This window comes from Neodiprion lecontei, chromosome 2 (assembly GCF_021901455.1).
Source record: "Neodiprion lecontei isolate iyNeoLeco1 chromosome 2, iyNeoLeco1.1, whole genome shotgun sequence".
Taxonomy (NCBI): Eukaryota; Metazoa; Arthropoda; class Insecta; order Hymenoptera; family Diprionidae; genus Neodiprion; species Neodiprion lecontei.
The window spans coordinates 12,508,571-12,529,797 of NC_060261.1; the positions used below are offsets into that span (position 1 = coordinate 12,508,571).

Below are 21,227 nucleotides of genomic sequence, written 5' to 3' on the forward strand. Positions count from 1 at the left end.
GACTATCGAAAGGACCAAAGAAGGTCAAGAAAAGAATTTGTGGTCAACGAAACACGAATGTTGCCTCACAGCAGACCGACTCATTAGTTGATGTGATTGAGCTTCACCCTCCCAGAAGACGAAAAAGTGATGCTATTGCAAAAATGACGAGAAATCTCGCTAACAACTTCGGTTCAAAAGTAGGTGGTTAAAAAAATTCGCCACTCGGTATCAGTCATCAGTATTTGAATTATACTAATAAGTGAAGTTGTTTCAGATCTTGCGTTTGTTTTATACGTATTAAAAAATTTTAGTGAACCCCTGCTTGAGGTGTCTCACGGCTTTGATATTTCCGAATGCATTTTTAATAGACCGTTTTATTAGTCAACCAGATCTTAGCTACGCTGCATCGTTTTTACTTTGCGACTGAAGATCTTGAACACTAAGCATTAAACGTACGTTTCTTGTCAGCCAAAGAAGAATAAGTCTAAAGCAAGTTCTGCTCCACGGGCCAGCGGACATTCACAGATATGGGTAGAACCATGTAAAAATCCAATTTGCGACAATGTTAAAAAGAAAAGGACGAAGCAAGGTCGTAAGCGAAGGGACGATATTATAGTACCGAAATCGAGTCGAAATCAGAGAACACAACCTCAAAATTCTCAGACCGAAATGTCCTCTGTCGATTCAAATCGTTATCGAAGAAAAAATCGACGCCGTAAATTCATCGCTAGTGAAGAAGACGAGGAAGATACCACGGATAATAACGAAACATCACACTGAAGGAGGTAGAGTAGGTAAAAACTGATCTGTTATAGTGCCAGTGAATATATAAGTTAATGACTGAGTCTCGTATTTGATTTTGAAAATGTTTTCATCGCATATTTTACACTACACCAAGTCAATGTCATAAAATGGACATCCAACAGCTTACACGAAGTTTTCTATGCTCTGGTATGCATAAAATAGACCTAAAACTATCAGCCGGGTGCCCAAGGCAACGCCATGTTGTCCCAATCCCAATCGCGGAGAAAAACTGTACAGTATTTACGTTTTCACGCCGCTTTAATCTGGAATTTATTCTCGTTTTAGGCGTGGCTATCATGCCGAATCTCGCTGAGCGCCGTAAGATGAAAAAACACCAATACTTCACCACTCCTCCACAAGTCTACAATATTTACTGCACCGAATCACTTCCTGTACAGCAGGTTCCCATCCTAGTTGAAAACTTGTCGAAATCCATTCCGCAACTCAGCTTACCAGTTTATTCACCGACGAAATTATTGCGAACCCCTCGAAGCAGCGCGGGACTTTTTCGAAGAAATCGTAACCCGAGGGAAAATCGATTAGCTGACTCCTACTTGCCTTATTTCCCAGAAGAGTATCACCGCAAACAGATTGCAAAGCAAGTCAAGCTAGCCCAAAGTCTGGAATATAAGTTGTGTAACTCATAGGTGACGTTGAATTATTACGCTCTTTCAGTTTAAACGCCAATCAATTCAAGATCCAGTCATCTGAATCGCAGAACCAGAACAACAACAATCAAATCGAAAATAACCAGCGTCAAATTTCTGGCTCCGAGTATAGACAGAATTTTTTAACACCTCACGGTTGTATGGACGCTGATTTTCGAATCAACTGTGATGGAAAGCCAATCCATTTAATCGATCATGTTCAAGACGAAGGTCCATTTCAAGACTTTCAGAATGATCTGAAAAATGCGAATATGGATTCCAACTCTCGGTTACAAAGTCAAATTTCTGTTAATTTGACTACAGATCCACTAAAAATAAACAAGAAAAAGAAGAAGAGACTCTCATTTTTAGTTGACATTGTGAGGAGGATAAGACGTAACAGCTCTCTGCAACCCACCGTCAGTGTGTATCCAACATCACAAATCTCTGTCAGTGCAAATGTAGAAGCTAAAGAATCCACCAATTTGAAGGAATGTCCAGAAAATTCAGCTGCTGCTGTAACAGACTCTGCAAGAGAAGAACAAGAGTCAAACAGAAGAATGGCTTATAGTGCTCAGGAAATATTAAGTCCCAGACAGCTAATTTCATCGACAACGAATATGTGTTCTATTAGGAAAGATGAACAGCGCACAGGTGAAACAGAATCTAAGGACAAAATAACTGATTGTACAGTTAAAGAGAAAACTTCACTACCAGTCAATAAAAGTTTCAATAGTACGCCGAGCTTTGAGGAAGTTTTGGCCAAGCTTGAAGAAACTTTGCTAAGGTACAGCGAAAACAGTTTCACTCGTTTCTCTCTGTGACATAAAGTGCTATGAAGTACTATTCGATATTATTTTCAGATATCGATTTGAGACGGACGTTGATTTCAAGCTCTTTACAAATATGATAGTAAAACAATTGAAGCAACACAGCACAAAGTTGAGTTTTAATGACCAAATTATAGCTGAAATGGTGAAAAGAGAGGAAGAGAAAGAGGATTCCAATATTGTCGGAGAATCAAGTGAGCGGGAATTATCTTCTGTCAAACCGAGCACAAGGGAAAAAGTTCCCCATCTTAAATTAGATCAACGTGATAAGAGTCAGAATCTGTTGGAATTACATACCGTGAATGCAAGATCCCACGTGGCCGAAGCCATGTATGGGTCAGCAGCTTCTTCCGCATCAAACATCTGCGAAAACTGCAAATGTGCAAGACAGAAAGAAAATTCGTCCATCAGGAATGAAGAATTTGTCCAAAATACAATGAAAGAAAACGACGTCGACAGTTGCAGTCGCAAAACATTCTACGAGCGTGAATTCTTGGACCACAGCCGCTATTTTGGGTCCGAAGCAGGTAATATTTTAAAACAGTACGGAGAAGACGAGAAGAAGCGATATCAGCGGAAGTCGAAGGCCCAAAATGTAGACCGTCAGCGAAGTTGGAATCAGGAATGCTTCAGCAATGCTTGTACGATCGTCGAATAGCATTGAGAAATTTTTAAATCTGAAACGTGCTGTTTTTACTCTCAAGGTACATCTTCCAGAAGCTTGAAAAGCACCACTTGGTTTGATGGGAATTTGGAGGGTTTTGTGGGCCGGGATTCACCTACCCGTCAATGCTCAAATCGAGAACATTCGCCGCCAGAGAGAGACCTTTCTGCTAGGCTGTCATTCGAGGCTAACACGAGTCGTTGCAGCTTCATGAGCCCGTCATTCCGAGGAGTTGATCACGTTTATCACGACCAAGACATAGAGCAATGTTTGTATCCACATGCAAATCTCGCTTGTTGTGGCCTTGTCATGTACGGACAAAATGGATCCACGCTAAGGTGAAACTCAATCCAGCTGATAATATATTTTCACGATACATCGTTCAATGCTCGTTATTCTTGATGATTGCAGTTTGGCCCAGGGACAATACTGTCACAGGACAATTCCAGTCTGTGGCACCGTCAGCCAGGGAATCTCACCTAGGTTCGACATCTTAACTTTTCTGTTTTTAAATATTTTCATTAGGTTCCAAACTGGGTAGAGCAATATGGCGTCGAGTTCCGCGATCAGCTGATTGCATTAGCCTCGGTTTTAGTTAGATCGCATGTATATCAAGAAGTGGAAAACTCCGTCCAACGCTTACATTCTGTTTGTAGTCTGCTGAGATGACATGAAAGATAAATAGGGCAAAAAACTTCTTTCAGGCTTATATCAAACAGGTTACGTTTTCTGACACCAGGTAAAGTCTTCGGGAAAATATTTAATCGTATATCGTGCAATGTACCATAACAGCTTCAAGCTGAATTGAACTATCAGTCAAAATCGACTTTTGAAATTAAATACGGCCCTGTTAGTTCAGGTTAATTTTACATCTCCATTTTACGATAAGTTTATTAATCTTATTTCGGGATTCACGAATAATTGATCAAGGTGCCTACCATATAATAGACAGTCACATCTCATTCACGATTTAAAGCTTTATATATACTGATTATTGTGGAGTTACCAGATTGTGCAATTTTTTACGATACTCATGTAGAAAGCAGTAATTCTCAGATTACGCCGAGAGCGTCGTTCACGAATAATAGCAGCCATCTTACGCAGAAAGTATAACAAGAAACAATAATAATTCAAATAATTTGAATTCATATACGCGATATTTGGATCCAAAATTTTGGCGTGTATAATACGGTGTCCTATTACGCGATCAGTTAATCGTCTCGGCCTGGATTTCACCCGAATTGGACTATTAAAAAGTGACGGAAAATTCCGTGCAAGTAGTTACAGTTTACCGTTTACTATTTTGTTATATTAAGTTGACGAAGAGTGGAATATGGGTCTGAAGAAAAACGCTTTTGCAATTGAAAATGAGCTGGTTGGTGTTGTACACGTTCTATTGCGTCTTTTAATGTCTTGGATTTTTGCAATAGCAATCCCGAAAGACAATTCTTAACCTCAAGTTTGACCTCCTTGATTTATCTCAGCTTGCGCCATGTTTTCGTTATCTGTCCAGGTCAGATCACTTACAGTGGATCTAGAAATAATTTATTATTAAAGTCGTATCATGTAGCGTTGATTTTTGTTTTTCATGTCACTTCTAGATACGAACCAAATTTACTTCAATCAACTCCATATCAGGAACGAGATCCATGCTCTCTACAGCGCAATCGTCACAGGAAGAAAAGTAAATGTGACTGCTGTAATCGGTTGCAGAGTACTGAGAGAGTGAATAGAAGACATCAGCATCACATTTGTGTAGGAAAATTTTATGGACTTTATAATTGTCGATGTAGGCATTTACGTTCTTGTTGCATTGTGTTTGGTGCAGAAAGCCGAAAGGAAAAGCGAGCCGGAAACAAATCGTGAAAACAGAACGGATGCGGGAATTTCACCACCTCCGGTCCTGAGGAACTTCGCTAAAGCGGCGAACACCGTTTTGGCCACAATATTTCGACGCTCCACTAATCGCGAGGTAATTAGACTCTCTGATCCGGTTAATATTAGTTGATTGTGAAATGAAATTCGTGGAATACCTACTGCAAAGCATTCGAACGCGCACCGAAATACGTCTAACGCGTAATATTCTGTGTCAATTTTATTATTCGATCTAGTTTTCAGCCATCGTGGAGTCGTTTGCCTGATAAAAGACGCTTTTCTGGGTCAGCATGGTAAAATACGGTTACAGTATACTCTAAAAAATCCTTATCAAACTTGTTGCATGTATTCTTCAGCGCCGACAAATTTTCTCGAGTCATTCCATTAATGGGGAGAACATTTTTGGAAAAATCCAACGCTAAAATTGGTGCGAAATTTATACCTAAAAACAAAGTACACACATTATATAATTGCCAATTTCTTACCGCGAAGAAATTCTAATAGTACCATAAGTAAACAGTCGTTTGTCGTTGTTTCGATACCGTTTTGTAAAGATGGCCGATCTCTAACGTAAAAAAATTATTAAACACACAAAAAAAAAGTCAACTTGCTTTTGATCAAAATTGTATAAGTAAGATTGACTCAATACCTACATTGAGGTTACACTTATCTACCGTTTGAAAAGTAAATCACGATTATTATTTGCGGTAATGAAATCAAGAAGAACGTAACATAGCCTGAAAGTCAATGTGTCGTCGTTTCATTCCAACCCACAAAAGAGTACCAAACACGAACCTTGTAATATATCGCAAACGGCGCGAAGAACGAAACGGATGACAACATTGAGTGAAGTCGTCGATCAAAATCTCCTTCAATTTTGCCATATTTACAACCTGTTATGAATTCACGAAGGTTTGACAACTTATCATTTATACATTTTTATTTCTTTTTAGTTATTATTTTTTGTTTTTGGGTTTATTGGTGTAAAATGCAACCAACTTGACTTTTGCGTGAGGTTCAATGTTTTACGAAGTAGAAGAATGTGCTCAAGTACCCAGCGATTGTTAAAATTGGTTGCATTACTGAATTAACAAATAAATGCTGAATAAAAAGAATTTATAAAACATTTTGGTGTATAAAGAATTTAATTTATTCAATTAACTACGTATATTGATAGTTAAGCATACGTACATTCAATTGGTAGCAACAATTAGGTCACATCATATCGTTCTCTACGATCCGTATTTTTCATTGTAGCGAAAACAAGTGTCTAAACATGGTGGACGAAAACGTGACGTAGCTGGAAAATCCTAAGAGTATCGTCAATAAGCTCATAAGCCTAGAAGCAACGGGATAAAATGTCTGCCAACTTAGCGCCGAGGCAATTGAGATTGGACAAGCTGTTCAAGTGTTGCAAAAGTTTCTGTCGCCAAAGTACCAACAGCAAACAAGTATGTGGAGAAAAATCAAAGCAAGATAAGACCTCGGGAGAATTGGCTAACTCGCCACTTTCCGAATCGTTGGTAAAGTGCGATCGAGAAATAAAATCAAAGGTGTCGAGCAACGAAAATTTGTGCTGCCCGCAAAAATCACCAAAAAGAAGCATCGCCAGCAGTTCCAGCGATGTTTTATCGCAATGTGCCGGAACTCGTGGCGACAAAATCGAGAACCAAGAGGGTGTGACATTGCAGCTGTGCAGCTGTTCGCAGACTGATTCCACAGTCCAATGCAAGGATCACGCTTTTCCGGATCCCGACAAACTGACCGAAATGATAAGCAAGTCAATAAAAGCGGTCGTACAAAATTTGGCCATTGTAAAGCAGCAGGAAAATCAAAAACCTCCTGAACCCTTGGCAACGAATAAAGAGATCCTTACCAGCTCGACTCAATACTCTGAACAGGCGATGCCTTCCGTTAAGCCTGTGAATGGTTCCGGAAGTGTCTGCCGCCCTTGTGGAGACAACGCAAGTCTGAAAAATTGGAAGAGAAGCTGCGATTCCCAGCAAAGATCAACGCTGCATAAATTGCAAGAAACGTATCCGTGGTAAAAAAAAAATTATTTTTCATGTTTTCACAAATGTACCATATTTTCGGATAGTTTTGGGAAATATTCAGTACCATTTTTGGAAAAATTTGGATTAATCTGATAATGTTCGAGAAATAGAACTTATATTCTTCCGTTTCTATCTTTCTTACTTTTTCTAACCAAATTGAGTCAGAAGTGAAAATCGTATAAATTTCTATTGAAAACTTATATTTTCTCAGAACTTCATTTTTTATCACAAAACTGACGATAACTTTGAATTTTGGTATTTATGCGTATTTTCTTACGGTAACACGTTATGAAAAACTGTGATGGACTTTTCATAGAAATTCGAAATTTGTAAATTGAACTTTATTTGTATAAAAAACAACGAAAAAAATATGGGCACATTATCTGTGACGAAAATAAATATCAAATTTTTACCTCAAATCTGCGGAAATTAATTTTCTGCGTTGAAATAACCATATTTCTACAAAGTTCTCGGAAGTTATTAGATTTTTTCGGAAATTCGTACGAATATTTCAAAGATTTTGAAAATAATTTTCACCAGGGGTCGCATGCCTCTTTCGGAGTCTAGCACGGTCAGTTCGGTAATCTGCAAAGGTGAAAAGGATGTTATGTGGCCTCGAATTGTTCATGCGGCTGATAATCAGTCGGAAAAGCCTCGGAGAGCAAAGAAGACAAGCAAGCCTCGAAAACCTAGCAAGCATCTGAACACCGATAATCGAAGAATGACGGGCAATGTCAACATCTACATTTGCTCTGAGGGAAACGAGGTCAGTGGCCAAAAGAAGAAAACCTCCGAATCGAGCGCAGACAATTCAACCGTAGTAACGAACACCAGCTACGCGTATTCGTCAAGTGACGAGTCTTCTAAAACGATCCAGGACTTGTTACCAGAGAAAAAAAATCCAATAAATGTCAGCTTGAAACGGGCCTTTAGTGAAGAAGAACTGCCGCTGGATTGCGAGTGCCTCCAAGCACCTTCCAACAACGATGACAGCGATGCTTTCTGTCTCTGCAGCATCTCTAGTCTGAATCCACCTAACGAAACTCAGCCAAAATACAACACACAAGCTTGGACTGAGAATAATAATCGTAATTCACAACCCCAATTCCGTCATACTCGACGAAAGTTTGACACTGACAACGGGTCACCTGGCATCGAAAAAAATCCAACTGGCAATGGCGACGCGTCTTTTTCGAGTTACGGCGAAGGTAAATACAGCTGTTGTGAGGTTAGCAGCAAATCTTACGCACCGCAAAGTAGCAGAGACAAGGAGGGTTGCACTTGTTACGAGTACAAAAAGGAGAGCTTGAACTTCGGCAACCGGCAGAGTGACGTCTGCTGCGAAAATAACTGTCAGCCTCTGAAGAAGGACCATTCTATCAAAGCCAGCGACAGTATCAGAAGCTCAATGTGCGGCGGCAAGAAGCAACAGCCTTCGAGGTGTTCGAATTTCTGCATCGTAGAAGAAGATGAGGAGCGCGTTGGCAACGTTTGCGGGAGAGAGAGTACCGATCGTGAAATAAACAAATGTGGCCGAACTCCGACGGTTCGATCTGTTGCCACAAGAATCTCGGTCGTCGAGGTTGTGAAATCACTTTCGACTGACGTTGAAACTTGCTGCAACGTTGAGTCGCTTGTTTCCTGTGCCAAAACAAGTGTGGAACCGATAGAGTGTCCCAAAAAGGAAGCCACTAGAGAATCTCGTCTAAGATGGTCATTGAACAAGGCTAAAAGCCTTCTCAGGCGAAGAAGCACGTCTGCCGAATCTAAGAAGAGTAAAAGTCCAGTATGCGTTTCGAAGAGAGATTTGTCGAGTGCAAACAACGAGTTACTTGCGAAGACCACTAAAAATGGAACCCTTTCAACCCACGGAGAAAGTAATGGCGATAAAGAGTTGCAATCTACCATATTTAAAGACTGTGCAGTTGACTGTACAAACAGTTTGGTGTTGATAAAGAGCTCAGTTGTCGATCAGGACAGGTTCAAGAAATCAGCTGACGGGAATAACAGGACCCAACCGTCCTGTTCAAAGATAGGCAGCTTAATTATGGAGACAAAGAATTCATTGCAGTCTCACTGTAACAAAACCCAAGATGACTGTGAGTGTGAGAATCGGAAACTAGGGATTCGAGAAGCGATTCAGCTGTGCAATTGCACCAGTTCAAAAAATGAGCAAAAACTGTACCAACCATCACCAGAAGATGGCGGATTTCGAGTCTGCACGCTGTGCTGCAGAGCAGAGAATGATTGCCGGTGCAATTCCGAAAGAGAAAATTGTCGACAGTCGAAATTTCCATCAAACATATCGTACAGCGAGGATAGGAAATCGCAAATTTGTGTTTATTGTGAAAAACGCCGAGAAAATTGCGTCTGCCAAGCAGCAATGAAGAAGTGCAGCTGTTGCCGGATGCCGGTTGACATCTGCAACTGCCAACGCGTCTACACCGCGACGTGCGATGATTCCAGTTACGGCGAAAACGCGTGTCAATGCGTCGGTCATGTCATTCAGAACCCCGACGGTGGCGATCAGAGCATCAGCGTCACCGCCTGGAAGCCGAAACGAGACGCGAGAAAGTATTTTTCAAAAAATCCGCGGGAAGGTGGCTACGCCGATTGTTCTTGCTGCGACAATATCCGTCCTTATGGATCTGACAATCTGCCCTATCAGAGGTTAAGCGTCTTTTCTGACGTGATGACCGAGCTGCAACAAAAAATGAACGAACTCCCGGGCTGTAATCGGTGCGGGAAAATACCCTGCCGCTGTTATATACAAGAACTTAACAATCACTCAAGGTTCGATGTACACTTTTACAGTTATGGGCTTTTACTTTAAGTATAGCTGCTGCTGCGTGGCTTGAAGGGTAAAGAAACAGTAAAATTATTTTCTTTATTCGGTTTTCAAAGAGAAAGACATCGCTGAAATTTGGTTAAAGAAGTGGAAAAATCACTCGGAATGGAAAGAAAAAGTAATTAATACGGCTGATCTTCATGGGTCACTTTACAATCTTTCCGCTCGGATGCATTTCGAGTTTAGAAAATGTTAAAAGAAATTTTGTTATCATTAATTATTGCTATCTAAATAACACAAGAACGATTAAAAAACCGGAAAGTTAAAACGGATTGAATTAAAAAATTCCTTCAAAAAAATTTAGAAACATTAATTTTCAATCATGCCTTGACCTTTAATATTTATTAGCTCAGCAACCGAAGATAAGCTAACATACCAATCGAAGCACAGAAAATCCCGGAGCAGATCGCCGCTCTGTCGTGATTACCTCGACGTTGGGCCGTGTAAATGCGGCGGGCGGAAAACACCTCTGTTAAAAATTTGCGACCGATGTAGAACAACACCGTGTAGATGCAGGAGAAGTAGATCGACTCAGAGAAAACCACAAGCGAAATGCTACTACTGCAAATCTTCGCCGTGTAGGTAAATCACTTCAATCATTTGTTGGTGCAACTAATGCAGCTACGACCAAGGGTGTAGAAGCAGAAAATGAATACACAAACTGAACTTGATTTGGGTGTATTCAAGGTGCCATAGAAATCGAACTATATACAGAGTTGTTGTGGTACAAGAGTAATTACTCTGACGATACTCATATCACGACTGACCTCCTAATTCCTCAGCTCATTCTTACACCTCTATGACACACTCACAAACATACATGCATACATTATACATGGCATCATATTGCTTGTAACATTTGTATTCCTGATTAGGGCAACATGGCGATGTTTCGGACAATCAGCTGATTATTTTAGATGAATTTCAGAAACACCAAGGCACCAAACATGCCGTGCAAGCTGTTGTACTGTTATTTTGTGACACTGAATCGATTCAGAGTGAAATATGCAGAGGAAAGACACTTTCATTATCAAATACAACGGCCATGACAGTTTGCATGATACCTATATTTACTACCAGCAGATGGCTCCCTCGAAAACAATCTCGTGGCAATCGTTTAACTCCAAAGCAGGCATTGAAAAATCGTAATTGACTACTTAATCTGAAAAAAACTTATTTTAAATCGTACGATTTGCTCCATAGATGCGAATTAAGCAAGACGAAACTACCCAAAGTCTGTAAATGCAGCGGCTCTCCATCCCGATTTCTATCAAAAACCGCTGCCCAAGCGTCCGCAAGAAGTCCCGGTAGAATTTCTCGGGGTTGTCGATGCTGCAGTTGTGGCAAGCCCAGCTGTGAATCAGCACTGCCTAACAAAAGTCAAGAGAGGCGACGCGGCTAGTATATCTCGTTTCATGAAGTACTTGCAGTTCTAAATCACGTGCCGAAAGGTTTTCGAGTTATTATTGTTATCTGTACAGCACACGAAAACTGCCAGTGTCTTCGTCGTTTAGAATCTTAAAAAGTTACGTTATCGAAAAAACAATTCCAATTTAAATAAAAGTCCTTTGTTTCTAGTGCATTTTATTTCCTATTAATTTTTTTTATCTTGTACATAATGCGTGATTAATAAAAAACAAAATAAAGTCAAAAAAATCGAAGTGGGAGCTTGCAGATTATAAAATACATATATTCATAATCCATGAATAAATATTGTTTCTCAACGACTAGAAATTATCATCATGTGATTTAATTAATTAATTACGTAACTGTATCATACACTGTGCGCATTATCAAACGCTCACACAAATTCAGCACAACGAAAGCGAATTACGAAACGTCTACGGCGCATCAAAACAATCGTACCACATGGCCTTGCGTTCTGCTTAAACATATTGTTATTTTTCTATAATTGTTAAAGTTACTCTAAGAATTTATTATTTGTCGGCGAATCTCGAGTGATTTTATACTTAACAGTTTTATCATGTTTTTTTCTCTGGATATATCTTGTTTATGATAAATGTTTTCTTAAATTTTTGTGCGACAATGCCCTCTGACATAGAATGTTGAAATTTTATTCGGTGAAATTCATATTGACACAAATGGAATAGATATTTAGTTGTAGACTAGAAAAGTGAAAAATTTATAAAGATAAGATTGCTATAAAGAAAGTCTTGCAGGAAAATCCCAAGCCAGGTCAATGTTGTCTAGAAAACGCGAGAGTTCCACATCTGGCAAGAAAACACCGCGCTGAAGAAACTACGAATATGATAGTACATTATGTAACAAGCGAATAATCAGCTTTTGTTCCTGCGTTACATATATTATATCCGACTCAACTTTGGCCACATTATTGACTTGAAAAGAAAAGAAGGGAAAATCTAAGAACCGCATACAAGTAGTACATGGATATAGGTCGGCGGGAGTGAAAGTGCGCGAGTGGGTCCAGGGCTACAGGCTTTGGAGGGGCTGTAGGGGACGAAGACCCCCACTTAAAAAATATACTTTTTAAAAATAAAATAAAATTTGAAAAAATCTTGAACATACAATAAATATAATTCTGTGGCATTTATTCTATATCCGCAACATCAACAATTCACATGATGATCAATTACAATACCGAGAGATATAGTTCAAAATGGAAAAGACAAAGAGAAAACCAGAAAACTTGAGCAGGAAGTCTTAAAGTTGCCGCCGATTTAGTGCAACATGTAACCTCGGTAACGACCAAAATTTTTGTGAAAATATTAGAGTCGTACAGGTCCCTGGCATTCCTGTATGTTTCATATAGGGAACTATGTTCATTTATGATCGCCCCATTTAATTGGTACCGCGTGGCGCAGGAATGATCTCCCCCTCTCCCTTTCACGGCCCAACATCCCTTGCCGGCGACGCGGAATACTGTCAGCGCCACGTAGTGGCTGGCTTCGCTAATGGACAAGATTTTGGGCCGAGTACCAGGGAGCTGGAGTCGTGCATGGCAATGCTTACGTTGTTCAAGACTAAGGTTATCAGAACCACGAGCAGAACGAACGGTTGACAGCTGTCTTCTTTTTCTTTCTCCCTTTCTCTTGCTCTCTCTCTCTCTCTCTCTCTCTCTTGCACTCTCTCTCTCTTTTCAAACCTTATGGAAAGAAAATTTAGTGGTCACTCTGCTCGCCAACACACTGCAGCACAAATGCGAACTGTAGGCCGCACCGAAGAATCATATTATAGTAAATTAAATAAATTGAATAAATTGAATATCGTGTGCCTCTCCCAACTTCCTGTTACACATTTTCGTCGCATTTACGAAATGAGTCCCACCAAATGTCACATACCGAGAGCTAAGATGTTACACATCAATATTCGAGACATATGAGCACATATTTCTCTCGCAAATGCGGGAGAAAAGTGGTACGTTTTTCCCTGCAGATGAGGGAAAAAAGTTAAGAGGGAATAATATGCCACTTTCGTCCCGCTTTTCAGTTCAACAAAGTTAACATTATGGTTGAGTTGGGAATAAACAAGAAAATCACGCCAAACAAATAACTAAATAGTCAAAGGTCGTACATGTCCTTCAACGCGGCTTGTTTCTCTTTATTATCCATGGGTTTTACCCATTTACAATTCTCAGTTAATTGCCAGATGTGAACGCTGACCTACCTGGACTGTAGGTACGCGAAAGCGCGGAAGAGTCGCGTATTTAACTTTTACAGAAGTACCTGCATATATGTTCCCATTTTCCTCCTATGTATAAAATTTCCATTCCTGCAAACGTCATTTCCGACATAAATTCTTGACCCATCCTAAATCTTAACCAATCACAATAATCAATCAATACGAAGAATCGATCAAACAAAAAAACTCCTAGACCCTCCGCTTTTCCAAAATCTTTTAAATTCTGTTTTCGATCATCATCAAAAGGTCAAATCCTCAAACCAATAACAACTGTCTGACAAATTCAAGTATCAACCAAGTATATAAACCAAACTAACTATCAAGTCAACGAACTGGAATTATGAATCTACCTAATAAACAACTACTTCGAATTATCACGAATTCAACAAATAAATTAATAGACAATATCGGCATCGCTACTCTAACGACTCAATTTTATAAACTACTACGAACAATATTACTTGCAATCTTGTAACCGAATTTCTTATACCCAACATGTAAATATATAGTTAGTTTTTCCAATTCCTCAATTAAATACCCCCGTTCTGCTAAAGTGTCGTGCGAGACAATACAAACTTCAAAGATTCTCTGTTTCAGATAACATTTAATATTGTCACAGACGTTTTCTGGCATTTTGTAATCGTTACCTTTTTTCTCCTGAACTGCTATTATCGAAAATCTTTAACTATTCCGAAGTTTCTACTTTATGGATAACATGCCAGGGTACTTCGCTGTGTTTTCATAGCATTTAAAAAAAAAATATTAACAATGATTTCCACAACTGGTGAACGAAAAATGAAGAAAAATATAACTAAATTTTAAACAAACGTCTAAACCAAATGATAGGAAATGTCTGAGAATATTTTTCACCATGATTTTCAGCCCCACCTACAGGCGCAGTCTTCAGTCCACCTTGTTGGCCTAGACGGCGTGGCGGTTTTTCCACATGACGAACTTAGCATTAGGTTTACAAAAGTCTCAAGTTCGGATCAGACGCGTGGCGAGTGACCGAGGGGAAGGGGGCCCTCAACGCGTATAAGATGCCGTTGTGCCGCAGTTCTTGAGCTAATGTGTCTTGAAGCTTCTGGTGTGTCAGTTGTCGGTGCGTTTGACAGTATAACCAGACCGATTTTGCACGCAGAGTGAAGCCCCGTGTTAAGTGCGAAGTGAATCTGACCGTGATTAGCACCTCGGAAAATATCATTATTCGATATTACTTTTCACTCAAGTTCTTAAAATGCAAGCGGTGCAGGAACCTTTGAGAATCGGCGTTGCCGCTGTGGAGATCAACAATAACCAGCAACTGCAGATCGCCAAAGGCAGGGCGAATCAGGAGTCGCACTTTCCAATGTTTACAAAATCACCGAAACACCAAGTTTTGACTCTTCAAGACCTCATCGGCGAGTTGCATCAAGCCTTCGCCACCGATCTTGTGGACATCGATCATGTCCAGGAACTGATGGCTTCGTACAAAAGCAATCCTGCGGACTGGCGGAGATATGCTAAATTCGATAGACACAGGTAAAGGTTTCTGGATGAAATTTAGCTATTCCTAGGAATTCTTTCGTCTCCTAAAAAAAGTCTACGACTTTTGGGATGAATCAGGGTACTTTTATCGATAGATGTACTTACTTTAAAATTACGCAACGTAACCATAGAAAGAAAAATTATTCTCCCAAATTTATACACCTAGAATAATTTCTAAATTATCTGAAAAAAATCTGGAATTCTCAGGGCATTTCTTGTCTCATGGAAAAACTTGGAATTTTCGGGGTCAGTTGCGGAATTTCTTCGGAAAGTATTGTAATTGAGAAAAAACACCATTGGAATGACTACCGCAAATTAAATTTTCTTCAAATTTTGAACAAGATCTTCTCAAAAAAAAAAAAAAAAACCACGCGCTGCATCGAGATGTTTTTATAAAATACCCGCAAAAATTTCTAAATTTCACGAAAAATCAGAATTTCTCAGGAAATTTTGACTTCGAATTACATGCAGTAGACAATCCGATTAGAATTCATTATTGACGAAACAGGCGAGCATCGGTAATTTCACCTCAAATTCACGTATTTCAACCATCAACACGGTTTTTTCTTCTTCTATACCTAAAATAAGAAGATACGTAGTTTTTTGTGTAGCGATTTGCTCGCTTGGTTCCGTTTAACGGCAGGTTCAAGTTCGTGGTTTTGCCGTCTGGAATTCACTCGTTCGAACAGACGTGGTAACTCGAAAATGACTGAGTTAACGGTCAAAATGAACGGGAGTAAACCTGTTGCAAATTTCACGCTTGTCACGAAAAAATAGTCCAAATTTTTTCGGTGCCTTCGAACACTCGTTTGAAAAATGCAACTTTTGAGAGGATGAAAATTCGCAATTTCTTTATAAGTCGATGAAAAAAAATCTTTTTTGCTCTAAGTGTGTGAAATTCCTAAAATAACTTCTCATTTATTTTTGCTACATCCCTTTATAATAATATGTGTAATTCAATGTAGTATTTATAATTATGTGATGAATCGTACGGAAGCAAAATTGGTGAACCTGTGAACAATTCCTATCGAGTTATTAATTTAAAAATTTCTGACTTGACTTTTGATGTGAAGTAGGCACAAAATTTCACCCTCGCAAGTTGAATTCAAGTACCGAATTTTTCGTTTTTCGTAACAGCAATTATTGTATTTCATCAACATATTCGAGAGGTTGGGTGAAAATCACTACACGAACGCATATCAACACAGGTCAATGAGGTTATCGGCCGGTTTATCATCTTCACTTTTCTATATACGTCCGTCATTATTATGCCGCCGCGAAGTAGATCAAACAGTCGAGATGTTGTCAGAAAAGATTGCAGAAGAGCAAGCGAATCATGTGGAAAATAATTTTTCCCAAATCCGATAAAAATCTTGAAACTTTTCTCCGGAATGCATCGTTAAACTGGGAAGAATTCTGTCAATTAAGGAGATCGGTAAAATTTTTCTAAAATATTCAATTTCAGAGTCTCGAAATCATTTTCGGAGAGGTCAAAAGTGTCTGTATATTTGGAGTTGCGGCACAGTCTCTATTTCTTATACTGTTATGCAAACTTGTTCAACTAGTCGGAGAAAAACTATGATTACATTCGAACAATGAATATTTCTTAATATTCCCGAAAAAAATTTCGATACATCTTAAATAGTTTGAAAAATACTGAAAATGTCTAATAAATTCTCTTTATATTTATTACCATGTTCTCAGTACTCTTAGGTGATATGAAATGCACTTTCAGAGATTCGATGTTGAGATTGTGTCAAAAAAAATTTCGAAAGGAAACCGGTAACTTTTTAAATGCCGTAGAAGTTTTTCACAATACGTTTTAAAAATTTTTTGTAAAATTTTTGAAAGATTGTTAGCATTGATCTATTGGTGTCTTGTAATCGATTTCAAAAAAATGTTTATATAAAATTCCAAATTCAATTCCTCTATAAAATGGACATTGAGTTTTACTTTCTTACGAATCCAACCTCTAAATATACCTAAAAAATTTTGTAAAATCTCAAAAAGTGCTAAAATTACGTGTAAATAGTAACAATAAATTCGAATGTTCGTTTTTATCCACAACAGTAAATAATATTTTTACTTTGACATTTTCACCGCTAGTACGACTAAAACCTTCGAGCACAGTGAAATGGTGGACTAAAGCAAAGTAGCGGGAAGTGACAAATGACTGTCTACCTGTCGCACAACTGTATGCGTACTTAAACGTGTAATTGACACCGTTGCCTCGACTTTCCGCACGTTAAAATAGTTACGTACAGCGCATTCCTTGTAATGTGAATGTGAAATAATAACGAGACCGTTAGAACAAGAAAACAGGCAATTGGGTAATGGCCGGCGACAATTATCGAAATAGAAATCACTTGAATGGTGAAAATTCGTGTTTGTGAACGATGTACAATTTTATCGAAAAGCTTAATATCGGTGAAACTTTCTATGTACCTGTATTCTTGTGACGTATGAGCACCGGTTCCAGGTTTGACAAGTTTTGAAGTATTCATAAAAAGATAAAAGTAAGTTTACAGTATGGAAATTTTGAGAAAACCAAGTAAACAAATTATTATGTTATTAACAATTCAAAGCAGATCTGATATCAGGGGCGTATAAGTCGCGGTATCAAACAGAATTTGCGCAAATTTAATATAATGATAAATTTCTCAATGCAAACAGCAACAAACAAAACAAAACACTATCTGAGATGGTATGGCGGCAAGCTGTGGATTTTTATATTATATGTGTGCGTGAATTGTGAAACTGTATAATATTTACGGGCCATGAGTGTAAAGTTCAGACTTATTGTGTACCCGATAAAGTAATAACGCAGCTTGATTATTAAACTGGGTTTGGTATTTGTGAATGAAAGTTCTAGCTAACCGACAATAATAATTGCTGTAACAGTCGTACTCTTATTTCTGAATCATGGGCAAGTGCGGTTCTAGCTCAACGACTCATTGCAGGTGTTGTTATAATTCCTAGATGCAAGGCTTTTTGACCAATCTCGGCTACATGCAATTATACCTGCAAGACCGTTCGAGGTCGCGTTCATTCGTCATGCAAATATCTGTTAAACGCAACCGATTACGGCTTTTAGATGCCTGTTTTTCTTTCAAACATCGCAAGCCTTTGGCGAAAGTTCTGAGACATTCTTAATACTTTTATTAGCGGAGCGTCGAGAAAAATCGAAGGTAAGGACAGCTCTCGATTTATTCAACTTGCGATTGGAATATTTCCTATCATGCTATATTATTGCAACGTTGACCCCTGTTTCCAACTAAACAATTATAGATAAGGAAGCCTTGCTACAACAAACATGTTAGTTTACTTTACGTGAATATCTGTTTTTTTACTTATTTTTTGTGCAGCTTCCTCCAAAAAGACAACTTAGATCATTTTAATTCATTATTTCACTTCATTTGGAAATATTTTTCTGTAAATATCATGGTGAAAAGTCAATTCAGTCTGTTATGAGAAGAAGTTAATTAGCGTCAGTATATATCTGTTCCGAAATTCCGAAAATTGAGGCCCGGCTATTAGACTGAAATCAAGATCGGTTACCATTTTTACAGAATAAGCAACAATTTTCTTTCCCAATGTTCCATGTAAATGAAAATTGATAAAGTTTGATATTCCAACCAGAACCATTACTTCAAATTTTAATGATTTATGTCTAGCTGTTCGGATGTGATCGTGGTAGATATGATATAAAAAAAATCAGTAATACCTTGCTTATCCATTGCTCGTTTTTTATCATAATTGATATGAATCGAAATTTCGTTACCAAAAACGTACTTTCCATCTTTCAAAAATTTAGGTCCAACTGTTCGACTAAAATCGTGGTCGTTACCATGTTTACAAAATTATTCATAGCTTTCTTTCCTGTTGTCGGTTTTTAACAAAAATTTATGGAGACCGAGATTTTGAGTACAAGTAATTTCCTTCGGAATTTCAAGCCAATACGTTTATCGGAACAGCTGAAATCTTGGTTGAAAAGGAAAACGAAAAAGTTGAAGATGAATTTTTTTACCTTTGGCTCTTAATAATTCAGAAACACTTTGGTCAAGCTCATTCTAATTTTACGGGTAGGATTTGATTGTTAAGCTTCGTGGTCGCGAACACTTTATCAAGAAGAAATGGGTGGTTTCGGAACTATTGTTTACGCATTATTTACGTGTAGAAATAAGTGGGATCCAATTCTCAGCCCCATCTTTCGCCATAAATCTCCGATATTGTATCAAACAGAACTTGAAATACAACTTGACATTTTTAAGGTATACAAGAAACTTAGTTGACGCAGGAAATGGGAAATTCAACCTCATCGTCCTCTGTTGGGGCGAAGGCCATGGATCCGCCATTCACGACCACGCGAATGCTCATTGTGTGATGAAAGTACTTCAGGGCGAACTAGCCGAGGTAACTAATGAAGATTGGTTGTTTACATTCAGTTTACCTCAGTACAAAAATGAACGATCCGTCGTTATGAGATCTATAAAGCAAAATGTAACGAAATATTTTATTTCAGGTACGATACGCCTGGCCGCACGAAAAGCAACTCGATGCCAACAACCCGACCAAAGAGCCATCGGCTATTTATGAGATCGAAAGAAACACATTTGGCCAAAACTCTATCTGTTACATTAACGGTACGTATTCCATTATGATTTCCACTTTTGGATGATTGGGTTACTTATGGTTTGGGTTATCGGGTCCTTAGTGCAGGTGTCCTAAAGCCAATATGGCGTCGCAGTCGGTGATCAGCTGATCGAACATTGCCGATGTATTTCTCAAATATCAAGGCACAGAAGAGGTTGTATAAGCTGTTGAGCTGTGATTTTGTGCCATCAAGTTGATACAGACCAAAATAAATTAGTGGTGAACAATTACTTGTATAATTAAATACAACCACTATATTAGAAATCATATCATACGCGTCAGATATTGCCTATCTGCACGTGTAACACACGCTGGTTTTTGTAACACCTGTGAAGGAAAGTTTGGTTTGAGAAGTACCCAAAGTGCCACGTAATATGATGTATAAATCGTTGTCGATCTAACTCGGAAGATTTATGGGGAATTCATCTATAAATAAAATAAGGCATTGTTCATCAGAATTGGATGAACAATATAGATTTTATCGTGAACGGAATGGCGGAACAAGACGATTTCTCCGTATTCTGTTCACAATGATTATGTGTATATAGTTCGAATTTAAAGTAGAAACTTTTTTCTTGCATCGAAGAATTTTTTTGGAAATAGATGTGACTTCATGACTTTCAGTTAGACTTTTTTCACCTGTGTTACTCATATTCTTAAAAAATACTTTCAGATTCTCTTGGATTACATCGTGTCGAAAATCCCAGTACCGTGAATCCTGCGGTATCCCTCCACTTATACTCACCACCGTTTACGACGTGTTCGGTGTTCAACAAGCAAACAGGACAGCGAACGGCCTGCAAAGTAACCTTCTGGTCAAAATTCGGAGAACGTCGCAACCGGGTAGGTCAATTGCACAGCTGCAATATCGCGAATTGGACTTGCAAGAAAGCAAAAATACATTTTTTCTTATACCTATATTAACATGGATTCACACAACGATTCACACAACGAAAATAAACGTTTGATATTGTTAATTTACTGCTAAAAGTCATTAACAGTACCTAGAAAGCCACAAACAGTAAAACGCAGTTTGAATGCGTCCCGTTATTGTGACGTCATAACATGGTGTCGAATATGGATTTCAGAGTTAGATATGAACAGTGACGTCACGCATATCGAATCATCCAAAAATGTACAACTTCAGAAAATATCATTTTCAACGCGTGATCATATTTGCGTTGTGCACTTTATTCAATCATCATGACTCATTTCACTGTTTTCTGTCGGCAGGTAATTCAAGAAGAGAGGGATCCCGAAGACAATTGAAAAACGTGCACTTCCCGTCAAAAAGAAAAGCACAACTACGGGGAGAAGGTTTCATTCGTTACGAGATATTCTACGAATCCGCGCGCTACGATTATTTATATACCTATGTTAATTTCTAGTTTTGGACGCTTCACCATTTTAGCTTTGGGTCACTGGACGTTTACTTCAAATCTATGTATAGTTCGTATGTTTAAGGCATTACAATATTCTGATAGTAAATAGTAAGTATATATAGGTTCAACTTCAAGTACCAATTTAATCCGATAACTTATAACATAAATAGTTCTCTCAAGCACTGTTACATTAGGTATAGTTTTTGTAAAACAAATGACGTTTTTGAAATGATATTTTTTTACGCCAAGTTGTAAAGCATTTTTTTTTTTTATTTTAAACACCCATTCCTAGCAACAATCA

General features: G+C 38.4%; 2 protein-coding genes across 2 annotated transcripts; both read left to right on the top strand.

Moving 5' to 3' along the window:
- The first annotated feature begins 709 nt into the window (after positions 1–709).
- LOC124292754 lies at positions 710–14,372 on the top strand. The gene is made up of 8 exons (XM_046730572.1): positions 710–776; positions 1,072–2,220; positions 2,297–2,790; positions 2,968–3,265; positions 3,339–3,410; positions 4,529–4,682; positions 4,756–4,899; positions 14,247–14,372. The coding sequence occupies exons 2-8, from the start codon at positions 1,595–1,597 to the stop codon at positions 14,370–14,372; spliced, it is 1,914 nt and encodes a 637-aa protein (XP_046586528.1). The 5' UTR covers positions 710–776; positions 1,072–1,594.
- Positions 14,373–14,420: 48 nt separating this feature from the next.
- On the top strand, positions 14,421–21,174 carry LOC107223967 (cysteine dioxygenase type 1). Its single transcript, XM_015663854.2, has 5 exons — positions 14,421–14,885; positions 19,163–19,304; positions 19,414–19,534; positions 20,218–20,387; positions 20,778–21,174. Exons 1-5 carry the CDS (start codon positions 14,602–14,604, stop codon positions 20,811–20,813), a joined length of 753 nt encoding a protein of 250 aa, XP_015519340.2. The 5' UTR covers positions 14,421–14,601; the 3' UTR covers positions 20,814–21,174.
- The last annotated feature ends 53 nt before the right edge of the window (positions 21,175–21,227 follow it).

Excerpts from the sequence above, each read along its gene's own strand:
- LOC124292754 (XM_046730572.1), top strand. The coding sequence starts at position 1,595 with ATGGACGCTGATTTTCGAATCAACTGTGATGGAAAGCCAATCCATTTA. Across the intron at positions 3,411-4,528 it reads AGCCAGGGAATCTCACCTAG|ATACGAACCAAATTTACTTC; the intron begins GTTCGACATCTT and ends TGTCACTTCTAG. Across the intron at positions 4,900-14,246 it reads GACGCTCCACTAATCGCGAG|CCCCACCTACAGGCGCAGTC; the intron begins GTAATTAGACTC and ends CATGATTTTCAG.
- LOC107223967 (XM_015663854.2), top strand. The coding sequence starts at position 14,602 with ATGCAAGCGGTGCAGGAACCTTTGAGAATCGGCGTTGCCGCTGTGGAG. Across the intron at positions 19,305-19,413 it reads TTCAGGGCGAACTAGCCGAG|GTACGATACGCCTGGCCGCA; the intron begins GTAACTAATGAA and ends ATTTTATTTCAG. Across the intron at positions 20,388-20,777 it reads TCGGAGAACGTCGCAACCGG|GTAATTCAAGAAGAGAGGGA; the intron begins GTAGGTCAATTG and ends TTCTGTCGGCAG.